The following is a 19489-nucleotide window of genomic DNA, read 5'->3' as shown; positions in this document are numbered from 1 at the left end:
GCAAAACTACATTAACAGATTATTAATCTAAAAAAGTAATCTAATAAAACCACTTAATAACAGAAAACAATGTGGAATATTATTAAGCGGCAAAATATTTTTTTTTTGTAATAATACTTATTCTGTTGCAAAGGATTGTTTACAAATTAAATCTTTAGGTAAAGATTTAATTTAACAACCAAATAGGGTTTTTCTATGTGAACCAGGTTATACTTATGGAGGAAATTAAAAAAAATCTGTAATTGTGACAAACATTTACATGCATTTATATAATTTTCTTGATACAATAATTTTAAATTTCATTTATTTTTTTCTGTAATTATCATTCTACCGATTGAAACAGGCAAGCTGAGAATTAAAATAAATTTATTTATTTATACATTTTTTAAAACAAAATTTGTTTGTTGTCTATTTGTTAATCCCACATATTTTTTTTTTTTAACTTAATAATAATTATGTTTAAATAAAATAGAAATCAGCAAAGATGAAATTCACAGTTTTTTCAAGATACTTGTAAATATTATTATAAATACTATATTATAAAAAAATCATCTGTGATAATATATATATTAGAAAAATCAAAAGTTAAGAAGAAATCGACATAGACACCTCTTGATTATAAGACTGGACCACTCACCACTACTTTGAATGAAGATATGCAAGTAAGCTACTTGCATATATTTAAATAAAAAATAAAAATATTTTCTGGAGGAGACTCCAGAATATGCAGCAATTACAGAGGTATACAACTACTGTCGCACACTATGAAGCTTTGGGAAAGAGTCATTAACAACCGCCTGATGAAAATTGTACTGTCAAAAATTCACGTTAATCAATGTGGTTTCATGCCTGGCAGATCAACAGTGGATGCAATTCAAGCTATGCGTATACTGGTGGAAAAGTTTAGACACTGCTAGGAATTTGCATATGATATTCATAGACCTTGAGAAAGCTTTCGATCGAGTGCCGCGAGATTTGATATGGACGGCATTGATAAGTCACAGTGTTCCAGAATGATATGTTGAAATCATTGTGGACATGTATCTCGATGCGACCACAAGGGTGAGATGCATGGCAGGAACATCAATGGCTTTTCATGTGAACATGGAGGTACACCAAGGCAGTGTGCTCAGCCCACTGCTCTTTAACATTGTTATTAATTATTTGACAACGCACATCATGGATGAATTGCTGCTGAGCGTACTTTTTGCTGACGATGTGGGTCTCGTGAGTGAAAGTGTTGCGGTGCTGCAGGATGTTTTCAATCGCTGGAAATGTGCACTTGAAAGTCACGGTCTGAAGATCAGTGAATCCAAAACGGAATATATGTTCTTGCCATTCAGCGATGCACAAGATCCATCGCCTGACATTATGATCAATGGTCGAGTTATGCCGAAGTGTACAAGTTTTAAGTATCTTGGATCTATATTGAATCAAAGAGGCAGCTGTGAGCAAGATGTGAATCATCGAATCACCGTGGCATGGTTGAAGTGGTAGCAGATTTCAGCTGTTCTTTGTGACAAGCGTATGCCTCCAAAACTTTAGGGCCGAATGTATACTACAGTGGTTAGACCCGCACTTACATATGGAGCAAAGTGTTGGACACGATACGAGCAGTTTGACCGAGATCTCACGACAGCAGAGATGAAAATGTGTCGAATGTCTCTTGGTGTGACTAAGCTGGACCACATCAGAAGTGAACAAATACGAGGCTCCCTTCAAATAAAAGAGTCAGTGGCGGAGAAAATCTCTCGAGAGGTTCAAAAAGGTTGATTCTCAGCACCCTTCGTTACAAAAAAGATAATGGCTCTTGATATCCCGCCAGTCAAGAAACGAGGAACAGTTGGTGTAGGAAGTTGGAAGATCGACGATTGAAACATGGCTTGACCCAGCAAGAGAAGGACGATAGAAGGAACTCCAGAATGACATTCCATTCAATGAGACCAAATTGAATTGAAATTTTACTGTTTTACTGCTTACCCTGGAGACTTTTGTCTCACAACACGAATTATATATGTAATATTAGTCATTATGTATATTAATAAAGCAAGGAAGAGAGAAATAAAAAATAAAAATAAAAATCTTTAAATAAAATATACTCAGAAATTGAGCCATTTATGATTTAATGAGGGATACCCAGTCTACCATTCTGCAAAAGGGTATCTATCAATCAACTCCATTGTAAGTTGACCGCTGCCCTTGTAAGAAGGCTAAAATCATTTTGCTCTCAGGAAATTATCATTTTACAGCTAATCCTTGAGGTGAACAGAGTGGTGACTAATGTAGGATTAAATATCAGTTATACTTTGGTGAGCTTTTCATGCTGATGTAGAACAACATATTCAGGTCTTGAAGCAGCTAACAAAAAAACACAAAATGTTTACTTTTTTCATTAATTTTAATGCTTAACTCATATCCAGGAGTTACATTGTCTCTTTTCAGGTTGGCTAAAACTAACTGTTTTGGTTATGATACTGCACAGACAACCTAGCTGTTTTCATTTAGCTGGTTTTTACCTGGTTTAAACATACATTTTACGAAGCATAAATTAATTTAAATAATTATAAGTTTATGAAATTGCTAAATTTAATTATTTATTGGTAATGTTTACACATATAATTCAAATTAAATCTTAATTTCATGTACATTATCTTCTGCAAAATGATAAAAACACAGCAAAGTATTGTGGCAGAAGCAATAACTCTTCTTCACTGAAAAATGCATAGCAACATTCAACATATTTTTTATTTAACTAATTGACTGTATTAACATCATATACATATTTTCAATATCTATATTAATTTTATAGCTAAAAACATGGAAAGTAAAGAAAAAAATACATCACAAAACACACATAACATTTTTATAATAAACCTAGTTACCTATTTCAATATCTTCAAACAAATATTTAAAAAAAATACTTTCTTATGGTGTAGAATTGCTTAGTAGTACCTCATTTTGGTATAAGAAATAAAATATTTTTAACATATTGATATTTTGTATAACATGCTACAACACATACAGAAGCTTTTAATGGAAAGTGTGAATAAACATAAACACTGGAAGGAATTTATAAAATTATGTAGAAAGTTCAGACAATAGATGTTTTGAAACAATTATGATTGAAAGAATAATGGGGATGGAATAGCTGCTGATATACAGGCAAGCCCAGAAATACAAATACTAGCAAGAGCCAGTGAATACAATTGGTTTTGAAGTCAAGTGTGTGAGTGAAGAGTGTCTCACAGTCTTTTTTGTGACAGTGTCCCATTCTGCGGCCAAATACATAAGCTGTTCAGTATGATCACAGTCAGCAAGAGACAAGGTGTCTCTTTATTCATTGATAAAGATGTATGCTAATTTCCTTTTTAAATAGTAGAAGTAAATGATCTTGTATAAAATTTATCATCAATTTTGTAACTGTAATATTACTGCAATGCTCATTTCATAATTTTGTGTTCATTTTTATTAGCTGTTGAAAATCTCATAGTAGAATCAGAATTATAGTTTGTGACATATAATTCACTTATCTGGAAATAAAGAGATACTTAAGACTGTCTAAATTGAATTTCTGATGTATGAAATCTTTAAAATACCATTTGTTGAAGCAACAATATGAAAAATTACATATTAACATATTTAAACAATTTGATAGATTTCTATATTTTATTTGAATATAGATAACCTTTTAAACAAAATGGTGACTTTCTACCAAAAACTTTACAACTCCCTATTTCTGTGTATGTCATAAATCATGTTAATTTGAAATCAAGACTGCCAGCTTCATTTCAGGATTAACTGAATTTAATATAGGTTTTACTGTAATCATAAGTCATTAACTTCATTTTAATTAATGATTTTAAGTCAATGTAAATATAATGCAAAAAAAAAAATTAATTAGAAGAGTTTTTAGTTTAACCACTTACCTGTGTACCCATTAACAAATATTGCTACCTCATTAAAGATTCTATTTTCACCATCAGCATAATTCACTGCACTAATAGCATCTTTCGCAAACTGAGCGGTTAACTTGGCCTTCTTTGCATCCATGTACCCTCCCTAAAAGAGACAAAAAGAACTGCACACATACATATTTCTTACTGAATAACCTAACAGTAAAATGTATCAAAAAGGTAGTAACAATTCCCCAATATGTATAAAGTATCTTTTAGATAAAAATAAATAATTAAATCCAAGGGACAGCATAATTGAATAACTATCATTAAAGTAAAAAAAACTGCTTCTAATCTACACATTAATTGGAATCTTTTATAACTACAACATTAGAAATATGCTAATATTACAGTAAAAAGGAAAAACAGAAAATGTTTAAATATGAAAATGTATAACTGTGTTCTATTTTTTATAACCTTTTTTCCTGTCAATCTTAAGAACAGGTTAACAGGTGTAACCAATAAACATGACAACAACCTGGCCAATAAACATACTACAACAAAATTCATAACTTTTTTATGCACTTATATACTGCTGTAATTATGGCATAAAAATGCTGTTATTTTAAAGAAAAAACACATTATCTAATCATTAAGTGACACAAAGTGTAGAAGCATAAATCTGTGACAGTATAGCAGAAAAGTACAGTTTTAGGTAGATGATAATCTGAATTATTTTTCATACATATTTGTGGTATTGTTTTACATACAGAGCCATCACTTTACTTCTTGTAGGCAACCTTTGTATCTGGTTAAAGTAAAGCTTCTCGATAATTATGCATATCTCAACTGTTTCAAGATGCAAGTATTTTGGGGTGGAGCATTAACTTGATGATTTTAATGGAAATATCTGAGTCTCGTGGTACTTAAAAATATTTCTACAACTATCCCTTATTCTTTAAGAGCATGTTCCAGCAGTTTTAAAACATGCATTTTTTGGGAGGGAAGAAATCAAGCAATTTCCAAAAAAACAAAAGTAATTGCTCATGTCAGTCAAACAATAATGCAATTTAAAAAATTAGTTGAATTGTACATCAACTTACAGAAGCACACATACATATATTTTAAAAACAGAATGGTGCTTCTCAACGGGCTATTACTCCCATTTTTAACCCATAACTCTCTCTTTTCTGAAAGCAGACTAATAATTGGTAGTAATGGTGTAACAATTAGCAGAAACCAACAATAATGGTTAAAAACATAAAAGGTTAGTAGTTCTAAGTAAAATAAACTAACCCATTCCGAAAAACCATTATCACTGCGGTCGGAATTCCTTTGTCGCTTACTCATCCTAAAAAAATAATATACAAACAATTGTGGTTATGTCAAACATAACCTATATAGGAAAGGTACAGATCTCTAAACAATCATGGCAACCATTCACTTAAAATATTCAACTAATCTTTTTTTTAATGAACAAGCCGAAGAAAATACAGCGCATCAACATTAATTTTATAGAAATAAAGGTTTTTCTTCAAAACAGGAACTTCATCAAAAATTACCAATAGATTGCCGCTAACGACGACATCCATTGCCATTGTCTAAACATAGAACTCAATTAAGATTTCAATTCATTAATTACCAAAGAAAAGTTTCTATATACTATCTCAATTTCTACCTAAAAAAAAAAATTCTATCTGAAAGAGATAAAACTGTTAATTATGTAATCAATTTGCAAGAAAATAAAAATTTGTATAAATCGCCGGTGTTTTTGGTATAAACAACCGTAGGTAAAAAATAAAAAAAATAAATGTCCGTACTTCTATACTATTTACTTTGTATTATCTTTATTTTTATCGTTGTTTATTTGTAAATTTAATTTATTGTACATGATACAAATTTTGGTTGGGAAACTTCTTTAGTTGTTGAGGAACAGAAATCGTACTGCAGAGACGGAGCTTACTTTGCCATGAGGACTTGACTAATGAAGGCTGTGAGTGTATTAGGGTCCGGTGTATTGAGATACTTTGAAAAAATTGTTACATTAATTTATTTTGTTGTTATGTAAATCGGTAAGTACAGATGATTTATTCGTTTATATCACATTTTCATATAGAATTATACTTTATTTTCTGATACTACCTCATAGCCAATTCTTTGAAATAAACTGTTTATGTAGATGCCCATTATGTACGTACAGTCCATGTGTGTTTACTGATCAGTGCGTAGTTGCTGCAGCCAAGAGCAGAAGGCAGCAGTATTAGAATTAAAAAGACCGTTATTTGTTGGCGAAATAATTGATTATAAAATAACCATACATAGCATCAGTTGTGGTCTACCGAATATGCTAACTTAAATTTAGACTGATGAACGGCAGTGAAAATATTGATAAATGTTGGGCGCTTCGCGGCGTTTGTGAATTTTGTGATTAGGTCCGTGCGGTTTTAATGTTGATGTATTATATTGATGATTGCAGTATTAGTTGAAGAAAATTAAATTGAAATCTAAATCGTAAAACATGTTGTAAAGTGTTAGATATTTTTGGTTACTGTTCATGTAAAAAACTTTAGCAATTTCTTATAGTCGATTACTGTTGTGCCTTTTTGTATATAAGTTTTGTAGCGATTTTAGCAATGGTTTACTTGGTGAAATTTTTGGCGGCATAATTTGAAGTAGTTTGATTTGGGTGGAATGAAGTTTTAAGATAAAATTATCATGTAACTTACAGCCAGTTTGTTTAAAGTAACATTTCGTTTGTTATTAATTTATGGATCGTGTACCACAATTTACTGTTTTTTTATGTTAATAAATATTTATTTTTGGATATTAGGAGTGCTTTCTCATTTGCCCTAATAATTTATATTAGAGAAACAATTTTTTTTGAGATTAATTTTGCATTAATAGTTGCTTATGGGAAAAACCTTTGATTGACAATTCTGGTGTTAAAGTGTGATGTTGATTTTATTCCTGGCATTATCTTAAATATTTTATTTTAATCATCCCCAAAAAAGAGATTCTGTATTTAGCATATGCTTGTTGTAGCAATGAAATTGATATGTAAGGCTATTAAAGTTATATTATAATTTTTATCACATTTTGTGTAGTTTGTGTTCATTAATGAAACTAGTTAGTAATTGCAAGATATACAAGTGGGTATTATGTAGATATTATTATATAATTATTTTTTATTTTTGTCATATTTTTTAAACTATTTTGTTTTTATTATAACATTAAATCTTGTTAATTAAATACACTACAATTTTTTTCTTGATGACAGAGGATGCATTTTGTGTACCTCATGTGCATGTTTCCACACAAAAAAATGAAATAAGTACATAGTATTCTAAAAGTTAAAATCTATTATAATATTTTATGGTAATTATCTCATACATGTGTTTTTACAGAAAATAGTTAATGTAGGGTAAAATATATGAAAAAGCTATTTGTGTAAATGTAACATTAACAAAGTTGATGAAAGATCCATAACATTTAAGGATGTTCAGTAACCATGATCAAATAGTTTATGGAAGACATGATTATCGTTTATTGCCATCTCCCCTGTAAAATATTCATGTTCTTTTTTTTAAGGAAATAATGTAGTAGACTGTTAAAAACTTTCCTTCTTATTTGAAAATGTGTTAAATTTTTTAATATTCAAGAATATTATTAAGAAATTGTTTACAATTAGGTACTTGCCTCCAATCTTGAAATTTGGAATATACCTTATTTAGGACCTAAGTTATTCATTACCTGAGTTTCGTCCCTTGAAGTTACACTATTCTTTCACCAAAAATTTCACAATTCAACATTTACAAGTATAAAATACACTATTTATAGAATAAATAATCTGGCTTAAATGAAATTCAGTTGAGTTTAGGTCAAGGTTAAGGTTAGGAATCTAATGATTCCATGTACTGAAGTTACCTCTGGGACCACCATTAGGGATTGCTTCAGATAATGAGATGAATGATTTGTAGTGTGTCTGTGTGTGTGTGTGTGTGTGTGTAAAGCCATGCCTGATTGGGATTTGAACCTAGGATCTCTGGATGAAAGGCCAAGACGCTACCATTCGCACTATGGAGGCCGGCATGTACTAAATTTTGTACAATATCAACATAACTTTACCAAATAACCTAATTCTCACTTACCTCATTTGATTAATCTTAAGTATTAAATTGATTGATTGTTAAGTTGAGAACATAATTATATACCACAACCAATTAATTAGTTAGAAAACAATGTATTTTACCCTAACCTTAACCTTGATCTAAACTTAACTAAACTCAACTGAATTTCACTTAAACCAAATTATTTACAACGTAAATAATGTATATTGCACCTTAAGCTTTACCTAAGTAAATTTAGTCTTAAGTGAATCTAAACTTATTCTTAACTTAACAAATGTAACCAAATTATTTAGTCTGAAAAAAATGTATTTTACACCTGTGCAGTGTTGAATTTATGAAATTTTTGGTGAAGGTCCTGTGGAACTTATGAGAGAAATAACTCTGCTAAAAGGCATTTCTATAAAAAAAATTTAATTGTAATGATAGTTTAGGCCCTAAGTAAGTTATATTCCAATTTACATCAAAATTGGAGGTGAGTCCCTAATTATAAATAATTATAAACTTATTTATTCATGTTACAAATTTATTGTTTTTTTTTTGTCTTCAGTCATTTGACTGGTTTGATGCAGCTCTCCAAGATTCCCTATCTAGTGCTAGTCATTTCATTTCAGTATACCCTCTACATCCTACATCCCTAACAATTTGTTTTACATATTCCAAACGTGGCCTGCCTCTAACATTCCACGCTCCGACTCGTAGAATGTTATTTTTTAGTTTTCTGGTGACCCCTTCCTTAGTAGTCCCCACCCGGAGATCCGAACGGGGGATTATTTTACCTCCGGAATATTTTACCAAGGAAGGCGCCTCCATTATTTCTATGTGAAAATGCAGAGCCACATTTTCTTGGAAAAAAAAAATAGCTGTAGTTTTCCATTGCTTTCAGCTGCGCAGTACTCAGAGGACTGATTGATGTTGAAATGGCCGTTTAAGACATTGTGACTCACGCCCCTAACAACTACTGAAAGAGCTGCTGCCCTCTTTCAGGAATCATTCCTTAGTCTGGCTCTCAACAGATACCTCTCCGATATGGTTGCACCTTCGGTCCAGCTACTCTGTATCCTTGAGCACTCGAGCCCCCTCACCAACAGCAAGGTCTCATGATTCATAGAGGAGGAAATTTATTGTAATTTAAATAAATCAGATCTGTATTAAACAATAGTAATTTTTCCAAAGCTGCTGTGCAATACATATTTTCATGTATGTCAGTAGTACTTTAAAAAAATAATTAACTGCATTTTGCCTAACCAATTGATGAATTTTATGACTGTTAAAGGAACATTTTCAGTTTTTTTTATCATAGCCATTAATTTCAGAGTTCATTTTCATTGGTTTTTGTCACTGCTCAGATTATAAAACTGGATTAGGTTCCAAATCTTAAAAAAAATTAAAAAGAGCATAACAGTTATTTTCTCCTTAATGTTTCAAAAGTTTTTGCAAACTTGAAGAAATGGGTGGTGTATTATGAAGTATCTTTTTTTTAACCTCCAGGTCCACTGTTAGATATTGCGTAAGAGGATGAGATGAATGATTTGTAGCATGTGTGAAAATGCCATGCCTGACCTGGATAAAGTATCTGGTCATGAGTATCTAAGCAAAGCTTATAACCAGTTGGATACTTAAAACAACTTTATTTTTATTAGTGTGTGTTTTTCCTTTTAGATTATTTACATGCTAATTTTATCTATGAAAATATTTGCACCAATCACATAGTTTTTATAGCTTGATGACCTCAGTTAATTTTTAGTTATATTTTTAAATAGATTTGCAAATTATGCAAGTAATATTTCATTGAAAAATCTCTTTTAAAGCTATATTGTTTGAATATACAAATGTAACTTAAATCTCTTTATGTTTCAGATAATGTAGATATTAAATCAACAGCATCTGGTGTATTATTTCTCTGGTATAATGGCAACACCATATGTTGTACAGACACCTCCGCTTGGTAGGGCCTGTACAAGTACTCAAGAGTATAATAATCTTGATGGCTATGGTAAGACTTTAAGGCAGTATTGTAGAGAACATAGTGAACATCTCATTGATGACAATCATGTGAATTGTACATTAGAAAATGGACAGTGCAGACTTTCTTATAGGACTTGGTGTTCTATATGTGAAAATCGTGTTCAGGATAAACCGCTGTGTTTAGGAAGAAGGCGATGTAGGAGTGAGAGTACTGAAAGGGAGAGAACTCATAATATTTACCAAAAAGTGATGCAAGAAGACTGTGATAGATCATTTAGAACGGTCAGAGAATATAATTTACGTTCGGGAAGTAATTACCATGAACGTTTTCGTAATAAAATAAGTAGAAAGGACAACTCATATGAATATTTTGATTCTCCATCTGTTTCAAATAAGCAAATATATGGAGGTTATTCATATTTTGATGAACTGAAGCATACTTCCCCTCAAAATTCTTCTCTAAGAAATGGTAGTTGTAGACAGTTGCTAGGATCATGTGAGAATCATGTAGAACTTGATAGAAATTTGTATTTTTCAAAGAAGTGTATTAGTGAAAGTAAGTGTTGCAAAGTGTGGTCAAAAGCCAGCTCATCTGACATTATGCAAGAACAAGATGATAGGTATATGAGAGAAATGGAAATGCTAAGGAGCAAATTGCGGGAGTTGAAGGAAGGAGCACAAGATGGGAAGAGGCTTCGTCAGTTCAGTGAATCAGAATGTTTTCCATGTGGACAAGATGTTTGTACAAAAAGAGCTAGAGATAATTCTCCACACATTAAACCAGTAAGTTTTCTTTTATTAAATGTATAAGGTTAAGTATACTTTGCATGAATATTTCTTTTCAACTTTCTCCTCCACTTTATTAAATTGTATTTAATTTGAATGAAAATAATCATTTAAAAAACTGAAGTGTTTGTAATGATAAATAACTATAATATATAAAAATATTTATTAATGATTACTATAGAATGTTACGTGGCTTGATATTTTTAAAGTAGTTTCTTGGGTGAAAGCTAGTTATGGGTGCATTTGTTGTAAATTAATGGCTTCTTTGAATCCTCAGGAAGCCATTTCTTATTATTAACTACACAATATTTGTATTTTTCTGATGGGCTTCTTGTTAGTTACTTGAATTTGAACTAATTATTGGGCTCTTTGGTTGGTGTGTTGTAAGATTTTCTTTGATAGTCTCCACACAACTTCCCAGTTTATGTATCAAGCTTTCTTGGTTGTATGAGTAGAACATAACTCACTCCTCTGTTTTCTGATTCAATTTTTCATTTCGAATCTGTCTAATATTTGGAGAATGTTATTTGTGAACAGCCCTGTTTTTTTTTTAAAGGCTTTCGTCTAGTGCATCTCAAATAGAAATGTATGTAGTTAAAGCTTTGTAGCATGATATTGTAGTCTTGGTAACGAACAGTTTCACAAATCTTAAATAGTTATTTGGCACTGCCATCATTCACCAGATATCTTCCTCTTGTTTAAAAAGTATGTCTACTTGGCTTTGTTAAATTGCATATTTGATGTGGAAAATTCATAACTGTAGTTAAAGTTAGGAATTTATGTATGACCAAAATTCTTTCAGTAATGTTAACCATTGTAAGATCATTAAACATCCATTTTATGTAAATTTTGTTTAATGTAGGTATATATTTTTGGCAGTTATAGGCCATGCTACTTCTATTATTCTTGAGATAAACCTCTTTCTTTTTTACTATTATAAATGGCTGATGATGTGGTGGCCAATCAAACGTTGGAAGTTAGATGTTTAAACACTAATCAAACTAATCAGAGTTAAGTGTTTAAAAATAAACTTTGTGCTTTTAAATCTTTTCTTTATATTTGTTATTATGTGTTATTAGTGTTTGTTTCATTTGTGCAGGTATAAGTACTCTGCAGTTTATTTATTTATAATATTTTTCTTGTCAGTGGTTAATTTAAGGATCTCTTTTCAGTTCATTTTTAATTTTTTTTTTTTCAAAAATAAGGAAACAAATAAAACTTCCATTTTTATTTCCATTTAAAATTAACTTAAAAAAAAAACAAAACATAATAATAAAATTATGTTTTTTTTTTAAGTTAATTTTCCTGTATCTTCTGATGATTATGTTACAGTTTGAAATACTATCTTTTTTTTTGTAAACTACTTAGAAATTTTCTGTTTATAATTTCAATTTAGTAACCATGAATTAATATGTACTTATGAATGCAATGAAAAAACAGTAGTTATGAATGAATTGAATGAATAATTTTATCATTTTTATTATATATATATATATATATATATATATATATATTTTTTTTTTAGATTGAATAATATATTCATTTATTCTGTATAAGTTTTATAGAAAGTTAAGTCATTTTTATGTAAACATGAAAGGCTGAAATATTTCTATTTGTATCAGTACTTTATTAGACATATTGCACTGATTGGTATCTTAGAAATTCCACCCAGTACTACCCATATTGAGATGAATGTGACCTTGAGCATGAAGGTGAATGTGAAATATGGTACAAAGCTTGCACCATACTTTTACAATTTTTATGTAATAATTGATGAATGCTATTTAAGGTCTTTGCAAAGTCCATAAAGAGATGAGATTTGTTTGTGGTTTATGTTTATCTGAATTCTTGTACAGTTGTAAAATTGCCAAAGCATTTCCACTGTCAAATTTCTTTCTTTCATAGATTTAGTAGATTAGAAATTAAAGACATGAATTTATTTATTAGATAATAAAATGTATTGGTTTCTGCCTTTTTATGTGGAAATTGTTCAGTTTTTCTTAGATTAAATATTTACTGTAATATTTTTTTGATGTATTTTACTATTACATTTGAAGTTATCCCTCCTATTAAATCAATTATTTTTTTAACTTTCCATCATTTGTAATTTTATTTTATCAGTTTTCAAAGTCATTGGGGTGTGTGTGTGTATACACATAAAACTCCAGTTGTAGGGGAGGTCCCACCTACCTAGACTACAGAGTCGATTACATTATGAAAAGCCTAACTAAGGTCTTTTTAGGTGGTAACAGTTTTTAAATATATTGTATTGTATGTAATCTGTGAGTGTATTGGTTATATTAATTAACACTAAGTGTTGAAAAATGTAAAAAGATAATTCATCTTTTTGAATGCCAAGCAAGTAGTTTGACATATTGTTAATTTCTTATTATAGAAATGTTAAGAATAGTTAATAATGGACTAGACCTATACAATGTACAGTGATACCAATCCCAGTTATGGGGACAGGTCATTGTCATTAAACTTATCAGTTATTAATTTTGTACAGTAACATCTCTAGATCATGCATCTATAATTTATGTTATTACCTTTGTTGAAGATAATTTTTGAGATGTTGGGACATGAAAAATTATTGAGTGATGATTTATGAAGTTTTCTTCACTGTATTTTGGTGGCCAAGTCTGTTTAACATGGTTTCTGTATGTTGTATCCAGCACCCTAACAAGGACCTTGAGCTTGTGCGTGCTCTACAATATAAATGGATTTGATTTTTCAATTTTTTATTTTTGAGTTAGATTTAGTTTCATTAATATTTAAGTTGGATTTAGTTTCATTAATATTTAAGTTGATTCAGTTGGAATTCCTTAGTACTCCATACTGATCTCTCACTTTGTATTTGTAAATGTTACATAAAAAGTTTCAGTTATCTCTTATGCAATTTTTCTTACTCTTTTATGAGTTATTCTACTGTTTCTGTTTTCTTGTTGGTGCAACAAAAATGCATTTGGGATAATGATCAGCATATTTGGTCTTGGGTTCAATTCCTGGCAAGAGTTGGTCATTTTTTCCACATTTCATCCACCTCACAATAATCACAATAATCATCCTTATCATTAACATTTCATCCACCTCATAATCATCCTCCTTTTCATCAGTCATATAAAAAAAAGGATTTTGATACATATTTGAAAACATCTATGTTTTGCAAAATATTGTCAGTCAGCCACTCCTGTTTAAACCAGTTTGTTTCCTTTATCTAAATGTATTCAATGTTTTGCTGAAAGTAATTTTAAAAACATTTAACAGGCTGATGCAATATATCAGCATGCAGTTCATTTTATCACATGTACTACATCTTATTTTCTGAATACTATTTATATGTGACTTTTAAAAAACTACTTCATTTATTTACATTATCTTATTGTTGAACCACATTTTTAGCAATTTTGTGAAAGTATGTTTTTTAATGGATATGTTAGTAAAGTTATTATTAGTCAACTTAACTGTTAGTTTGGAAAAAAGTTTTGTAGTTACTTATGATTGATTATTTTTTAAAATACAGTTAAACTTGTTTCAGTCATTTTATTTCAGGACAAACACTTAGTACCTGTTAATATTTTAATGTGACATTTAAATAAATTAAACTGTTTTGTATAATGTTACTTAAGTATAAGATAATATTTAGTATAAGATATACTTCAATTTCTGGAAGAAAAAAAAACAATTTTCTTGTTTGGTTATTAACAGTACATTAGTAGACCTGCTTCCCTGTTTATGCTGATGTTGTTAAATAAAATATTGGACTTAATAATAGTATTGCATATTTAAAAGATTTTAATAGTTTTATTTGAAACACCATAATTTTTTTTAGATTTTGGCTACTATAGATTTGCCAGTTAACCCTACAATGCTGGTTCCAAGAATTCCACGCCCTAACATTCCGAGCAGTGAAGAAGCAACATCTGTTTCTTCTGATTCAGAATTTGCCGACAGGTATTGTTTTCATTTATGTTTTACTGTTTTTAAGTTGTTCTTTTGAAAATTTTGTATTAATAATATTTTTTTTTAAAAGAATGTGTATATTTCATTTGTATTTAAAATATTTTAATTTTTCATTTTGAGTGTGATCTTATTAAAAAAACTGGAGCCCACAGCTGATGTAGCTCTTTTACTTTAGAATCTTACGCAAGTTTGGTAATAATTGGAATGACATCTAGTAAATTATTTTTCTTCTATCTAATGGTACTAGTTGTTGAACAAATCTTATCTTCCTGTCTAACTTGGGCATAACATAAAATTTATATATATATATAAAACAATTATAAAATTTATAAAGAGTAAGAAATAAGTGAAACATTTTTATTTTTACAAATAAAAAAAGAGAAAATGAAACCTGAGTCTTAACATAAATTGATTTTATGAAGAAAAGCAATCACATAAGTAAAAAAATATATTAATATATATTTTGCATATATACGTTATATCAATTATAAAGTTAATAATATAAATATTGGTGGAGTATACACCTGACCACCACAAGACATGTACTGATGAATCGGAATTTTCCGCTAATAATCGGTACATTCCAGTGCTAAGCTAAGGGACACACACACACAGACATACATACATATAAATGCCGTTTAGTAGGCTAGGATATATATACACAAACATTGCATGAGGTTTTTTTTTTTTAAATGTAGCTAAGCTGTCTTACATGCACAGATAATTATTTGAAATAATTTTGCCTTTTTTAACCTTGGTATATCACTCATTTTTTTTTTTTAATAATAAACACTCAGAAAACATTTCTACTGAAATGCATGTATATAATGGTAGGAAAGCAACTGAAAACAGTAAGGTTATAGCACTTTTTAAATTTTTCACTAACTACCAGAACTAAAATATTTAAATCCTACAAAAAGAAATATAACATAGTTTTAGTCATGTTGTTATCTGAATAGATTATTTCAGAATTATAAATTTAAGATTTTCTGTAAGAGCTGGAATACTAATAAGAAGTGCTCTAATACATTAAAAACTTAAGAAAATGTGAGAATGAACCTGGGATTAGATGGATTACAGTAGGAGTCATTAGTTTCTATTGGTATATAGAGGTAGATTTAGTTTCTTTACTGGCAATATAAATATTGTTCAATGTTTTACATTTACTTAGGGTAATTATCCCAAGTACCAATGTTAGTGTTTATCTATATTTGACTTATCTGTTCAATTTTATTGACAAGGTGTGATTTTCACTCTGAAATTCTAGTTCTAATTATGTTCTACTTTGTGGCTTTGATCATTTTCAAATCAATGGATGAAGCCATTATTTGATGAAAATCCATTGTAACAAAAGAAAACAAAAGTGTTATTAGATTTTTCACAATATTTATTTAAAAAATCACAACAGTTGTTTCAGTACACAGTACTTCTCAGGTATTACAAACACAATACTAAAACTAAAAGTTATAATTATTTTTTTTGGAAAAAAGAATTATACACTTTCAGATAATTATTCAGACAAAAAGTACACATTTTAGACCAACCTGTAAGTTGAACATTTTTTGGTATAATTTACTTGAGGTGTAGATTTTATTTGATTGTATTATCATTTTTTTTAGCATTAATAATCATGATCATCCATTATTGTTATTCTTTTGTTTTTATAATTTTAATTCAAGTGAAAAACTTGCAGCAAGTATATAATACAGCCAGTTGAGATAACAATAACTGAGACATTGTAAATCACAGAAACATATTTAGTAATAAGTTTACTGTTTCTGTGATTATTCTTTAATAACAGAAAACATGTTTAACTAATAAATTCGAACATCACTAACACTCTTTGGTTTCATTTCCCCAAAGTTTGTCTTATCTTCCTGTGTGATACAAGCTTTCTAGTAATCATTTACTTCTTACTTTCAACTAGTATATCTTTGTTATGTATGTAACTCTTGCTTACTTTTAAGTTTTTGTTTCAATGTAACTTTCTGCCTTCATCTTTGGCAATTTTGTACTTCTGTGTTCATCTTTTGCCATTTTGTACTTCTATGTCCATCTATCAGATTTAGTTTATTTCATATTATATAAACTTTTCTGCCTGTGTTACCTTTCTACTTAGTGTTTACTTTTCTGCCTTAATTGTTTCTTTTTTTAACATTCATATAACAATAAATTAAAATTTGCTGTGAAAATCAGTAATGCATGAGTATAATTTTTGCTTGTAAAGATGAGTATTAATGAAAACAATAAAATTGTTACTGGAGTTTTTAGAAAACCAACACATAATACCAACAACATCCAGAAAAAGTAAAAAATAATTGATTACAAAATAAATACATATTACTAGCATCCCCATCACAGCTTCACTTGCGCTATGTGGTTACTTGCGTATTTCCTGTAGCGGTTAAGGGATGTTTAGCTGGTCAGAGCTCTGCCTCGAGACCCCTTGTTGTTCGTCAATTTTCTTAGGAGAATAATAATGATAGATAAAAATTAAAGCTTGTTCAATTTATAAAAACTGTCAGTGTATTGAAATTTCTTCAGAACAACAGTGTGGTCTGCACAGGACTCACTACTGTGGGTCGTGTACTGGCGTTAAGCTGTTAATAGTAGGAAACTGATTTGTTAAGTTGCATCGATTTCCTGATGTGGCTTTGCTCACAAAATATATAATCAGAATTACAAACATAAATTACCATCACAATGTTACCAAATCTCATAAAGATTGATTCATTCAATAGCAGTAGCAAAAATGTAAAAAAAAAAAAAAATTATCTTTTAAAATAATAAAATTTAAAGAAAAATTGTTTCTACATATTTGTCGGAAGAACATTTGCAAGATTCAGTGAATATCTTGTTTATTAGTTAGAAATTGGGAAAATTTACAATCAGTGTTTGAAAATTTTACCTTTCTTCACCACTTTCAATGTTGAATTTCAAAAAAATCAAGAAATTATTGTTTAGATATTCACATAAAGGTTATACATACAAAAAATCAGGTTGATAACCTTATTTGCCACTGGGAAATTAAAAAAAAAATAGCAGGTTTAAAAAAAAAATTCTAAAATTTATTTTAGTCCTTTAAACTGAATTTGAAAAAATCCATTGTTATTGTGAACTTGGTCCATAAGAAAAACATGTATACAAATTTTCATCAATTTATTTTCTGTAGTTTTAGCTGGGTGTTAGATGTGAATCACTCACAACATGTTATTTTATATATATAAATATAATACACAAAGCACACAAATATAAATGCAATAATAAAATAAAATTAAGCAAAGAAATAAACATTGTAAATGAAACTGAATGTAATGATTTTTTTTTATAAAAAAATATTAATAAAAAAAACTTAATTCTGTTTGGAAAAAACTGCAAACATGAACTTCATCAACTTTAAGACTTATATTACATTAACAAAAAATAGTAAATGTCTACAGTAGTGACAATTATAATATATAATTTTGTAGTAAAATTCTGTTCTTGACCATGGTTTGAACAGAGGACGCGTTCCATTTTTATTCCCTTTGGGCAAATTTAATTTATGACAAATGTAAAAAAGCTTTTTTTTAACTACAGTTTTTTTCTCAGAAGCTACCAGATGTACAATTCTGGAGCTTGTCTGATTCAAATTTTCAGGACAAAAACTTCTACACCACAAAATTTGCTCCTTAATTTAGTTCATAAGAATTTCAATATAGTTTTGTTTTACCTTATGAGTGGAAATCAGGGTAAAATATTTCGCTAACCATAATTCAAATTAAAACATTTGTAGACATGAGTTTATAGGATCTTTTAATGTTCTAAAACAGATATTCCATCATATTGTCACACAATTACTGAACTTAATTTTATTAATATTCATATTTCCTTTTTATTTTAAATTCTATGATATAAACCATCTAGTACAAAATATTGAGCAAGATGTATCTTACCTTAATTTTATCATGAAAGTACTTTTGTGGGATCCCACACCTTCAGTCATAATTGAATTATATTTAATTAAATAAGACGGTTTTATGAAAAGATAGTAGCACTCGTGTAATAAATTAATATGCAATTTTAATTTTACTATAATGTAACAAACATTATGCCTTGTACATAGTTTATTTCATTATTTTTAATATTTAATATGCAAATTTAATTTAAATAATTCAATCATGATTGAGGATGCGGGATTCCATGAAAGTACCTTAGTGATAAAATTAATGTAAGATACATCTTATCTCAATATTATTCTGTATTAGATGATTTATATTGTAGAATTTAACATGCGCACATGCACACTCATACATACACATACACACACACACACAATGTTTCTAAAGTGTTAGGCTGGCTGTATTTTTTCAGATTCCACGTGTAAAACTAAACAAAAAATATCCTTAGGAAAAATGGCAGTCTCCTTCGTTCTCCACCTGTCTGCCATTTTGTTAATTTTATATAAAAATTTATATTTCAAGTTCGGATAGACAAATCAGATTATTATTTGGTAAAAGTCTTGGTAATAAAGTTTTAAAATTAGCAAAAAATCAGGACTTAAATACCTTCGCAAATTACAAAATGGTTGCCATGTTTATTTTTTAATCCATTTTATCTATAAATATTAGTTTTATCAAAATTTATTTATTTGCTAAAATATTAAGCCTTTTATTTTGAACAAAATGACTTTTCTTTTTTAATCTGTTAATAAATAGCCGAGTTAAGGAAGAAAATTGATGTTTAATTTTGTGTCTGTTTTCATGTCCTCCACAT

General features: G+C 29.2%; 2 protein-coding genes across 5 annotated transcripts in view; one reads left to right on the top strand and one right to left on the bottom strand.

Annotated features, from left to right (window-relative positions):
• Rev1 (Rev1 DNA directed polymerase) overlaps positions 1-5493 on the bottom strand; it is a 76809-nt gene extending 71316 nt beyond the window's left edge. Inside the window, exons 1-2 of the mRNA XM_075382046.1 lie at positions 5190-5493; positions 3927-4059 (exon numbers count right to left, since the gene is read on the bottom strand). Coding sequence (XP_075238161.1) covers positions 3927-4059; positions 5190-5243 — 187 coding nt within the window. The 5' untranslated portion in view covers positions 5244-5493. The remainder of the gene's footprint in view (positions 1-3926; positions 4060-5189) is intronic.
• Positions 5494-5850: 357 nt separating this feature from the next.
• The window catches only part of LOC142334209 (tubulin polyglutamylase ttll-4-like), a 153513-nt gene continuing 139874 nt past the window's right edge, over positions 5851-19489 (top strand). For all 4 annotated transcript variants that reach the window (XM_075382043.1, XM_075382044.1, XM_075382042.1 and 1 more), the window contains exons 1-3: positions 5851-5965; positions 9878-10768; positions 14604-14725. In XM_075382043.1, the coding sequence (XP_075238158.1) occupies positions 9929-10768; positions 14604-14725 (962 nt within the window). In that variant the 5' untranslated portion in view covers positions 5851-5965; positions 9878-9928. The remainder of the gene's footprint in view (positions 5966-9877; positions 10769-14603; positions 14726-19489) is intronic.

This window comes from Lycorma delicatula, chromosome 1, assembly GCF_047948215.1.
Source record: "Lycorma delicatula isolate Av1 chromosome 1, ASM4794821v1, whole genome shotgun sequence".
Classification (NCBI taxonomy): domain Eukaryota; kingdom Metazoa; phylum Arthropoda; class Insecta; order Hemiptera; family Fulgoridae; genus Lycorma; species Lycorma delicatula.
The sequence above is the reverse complement of the archived record's forward strand: the minus strand, read 5'-3'. Positions and strand labels throughout refer to the sequence as shown.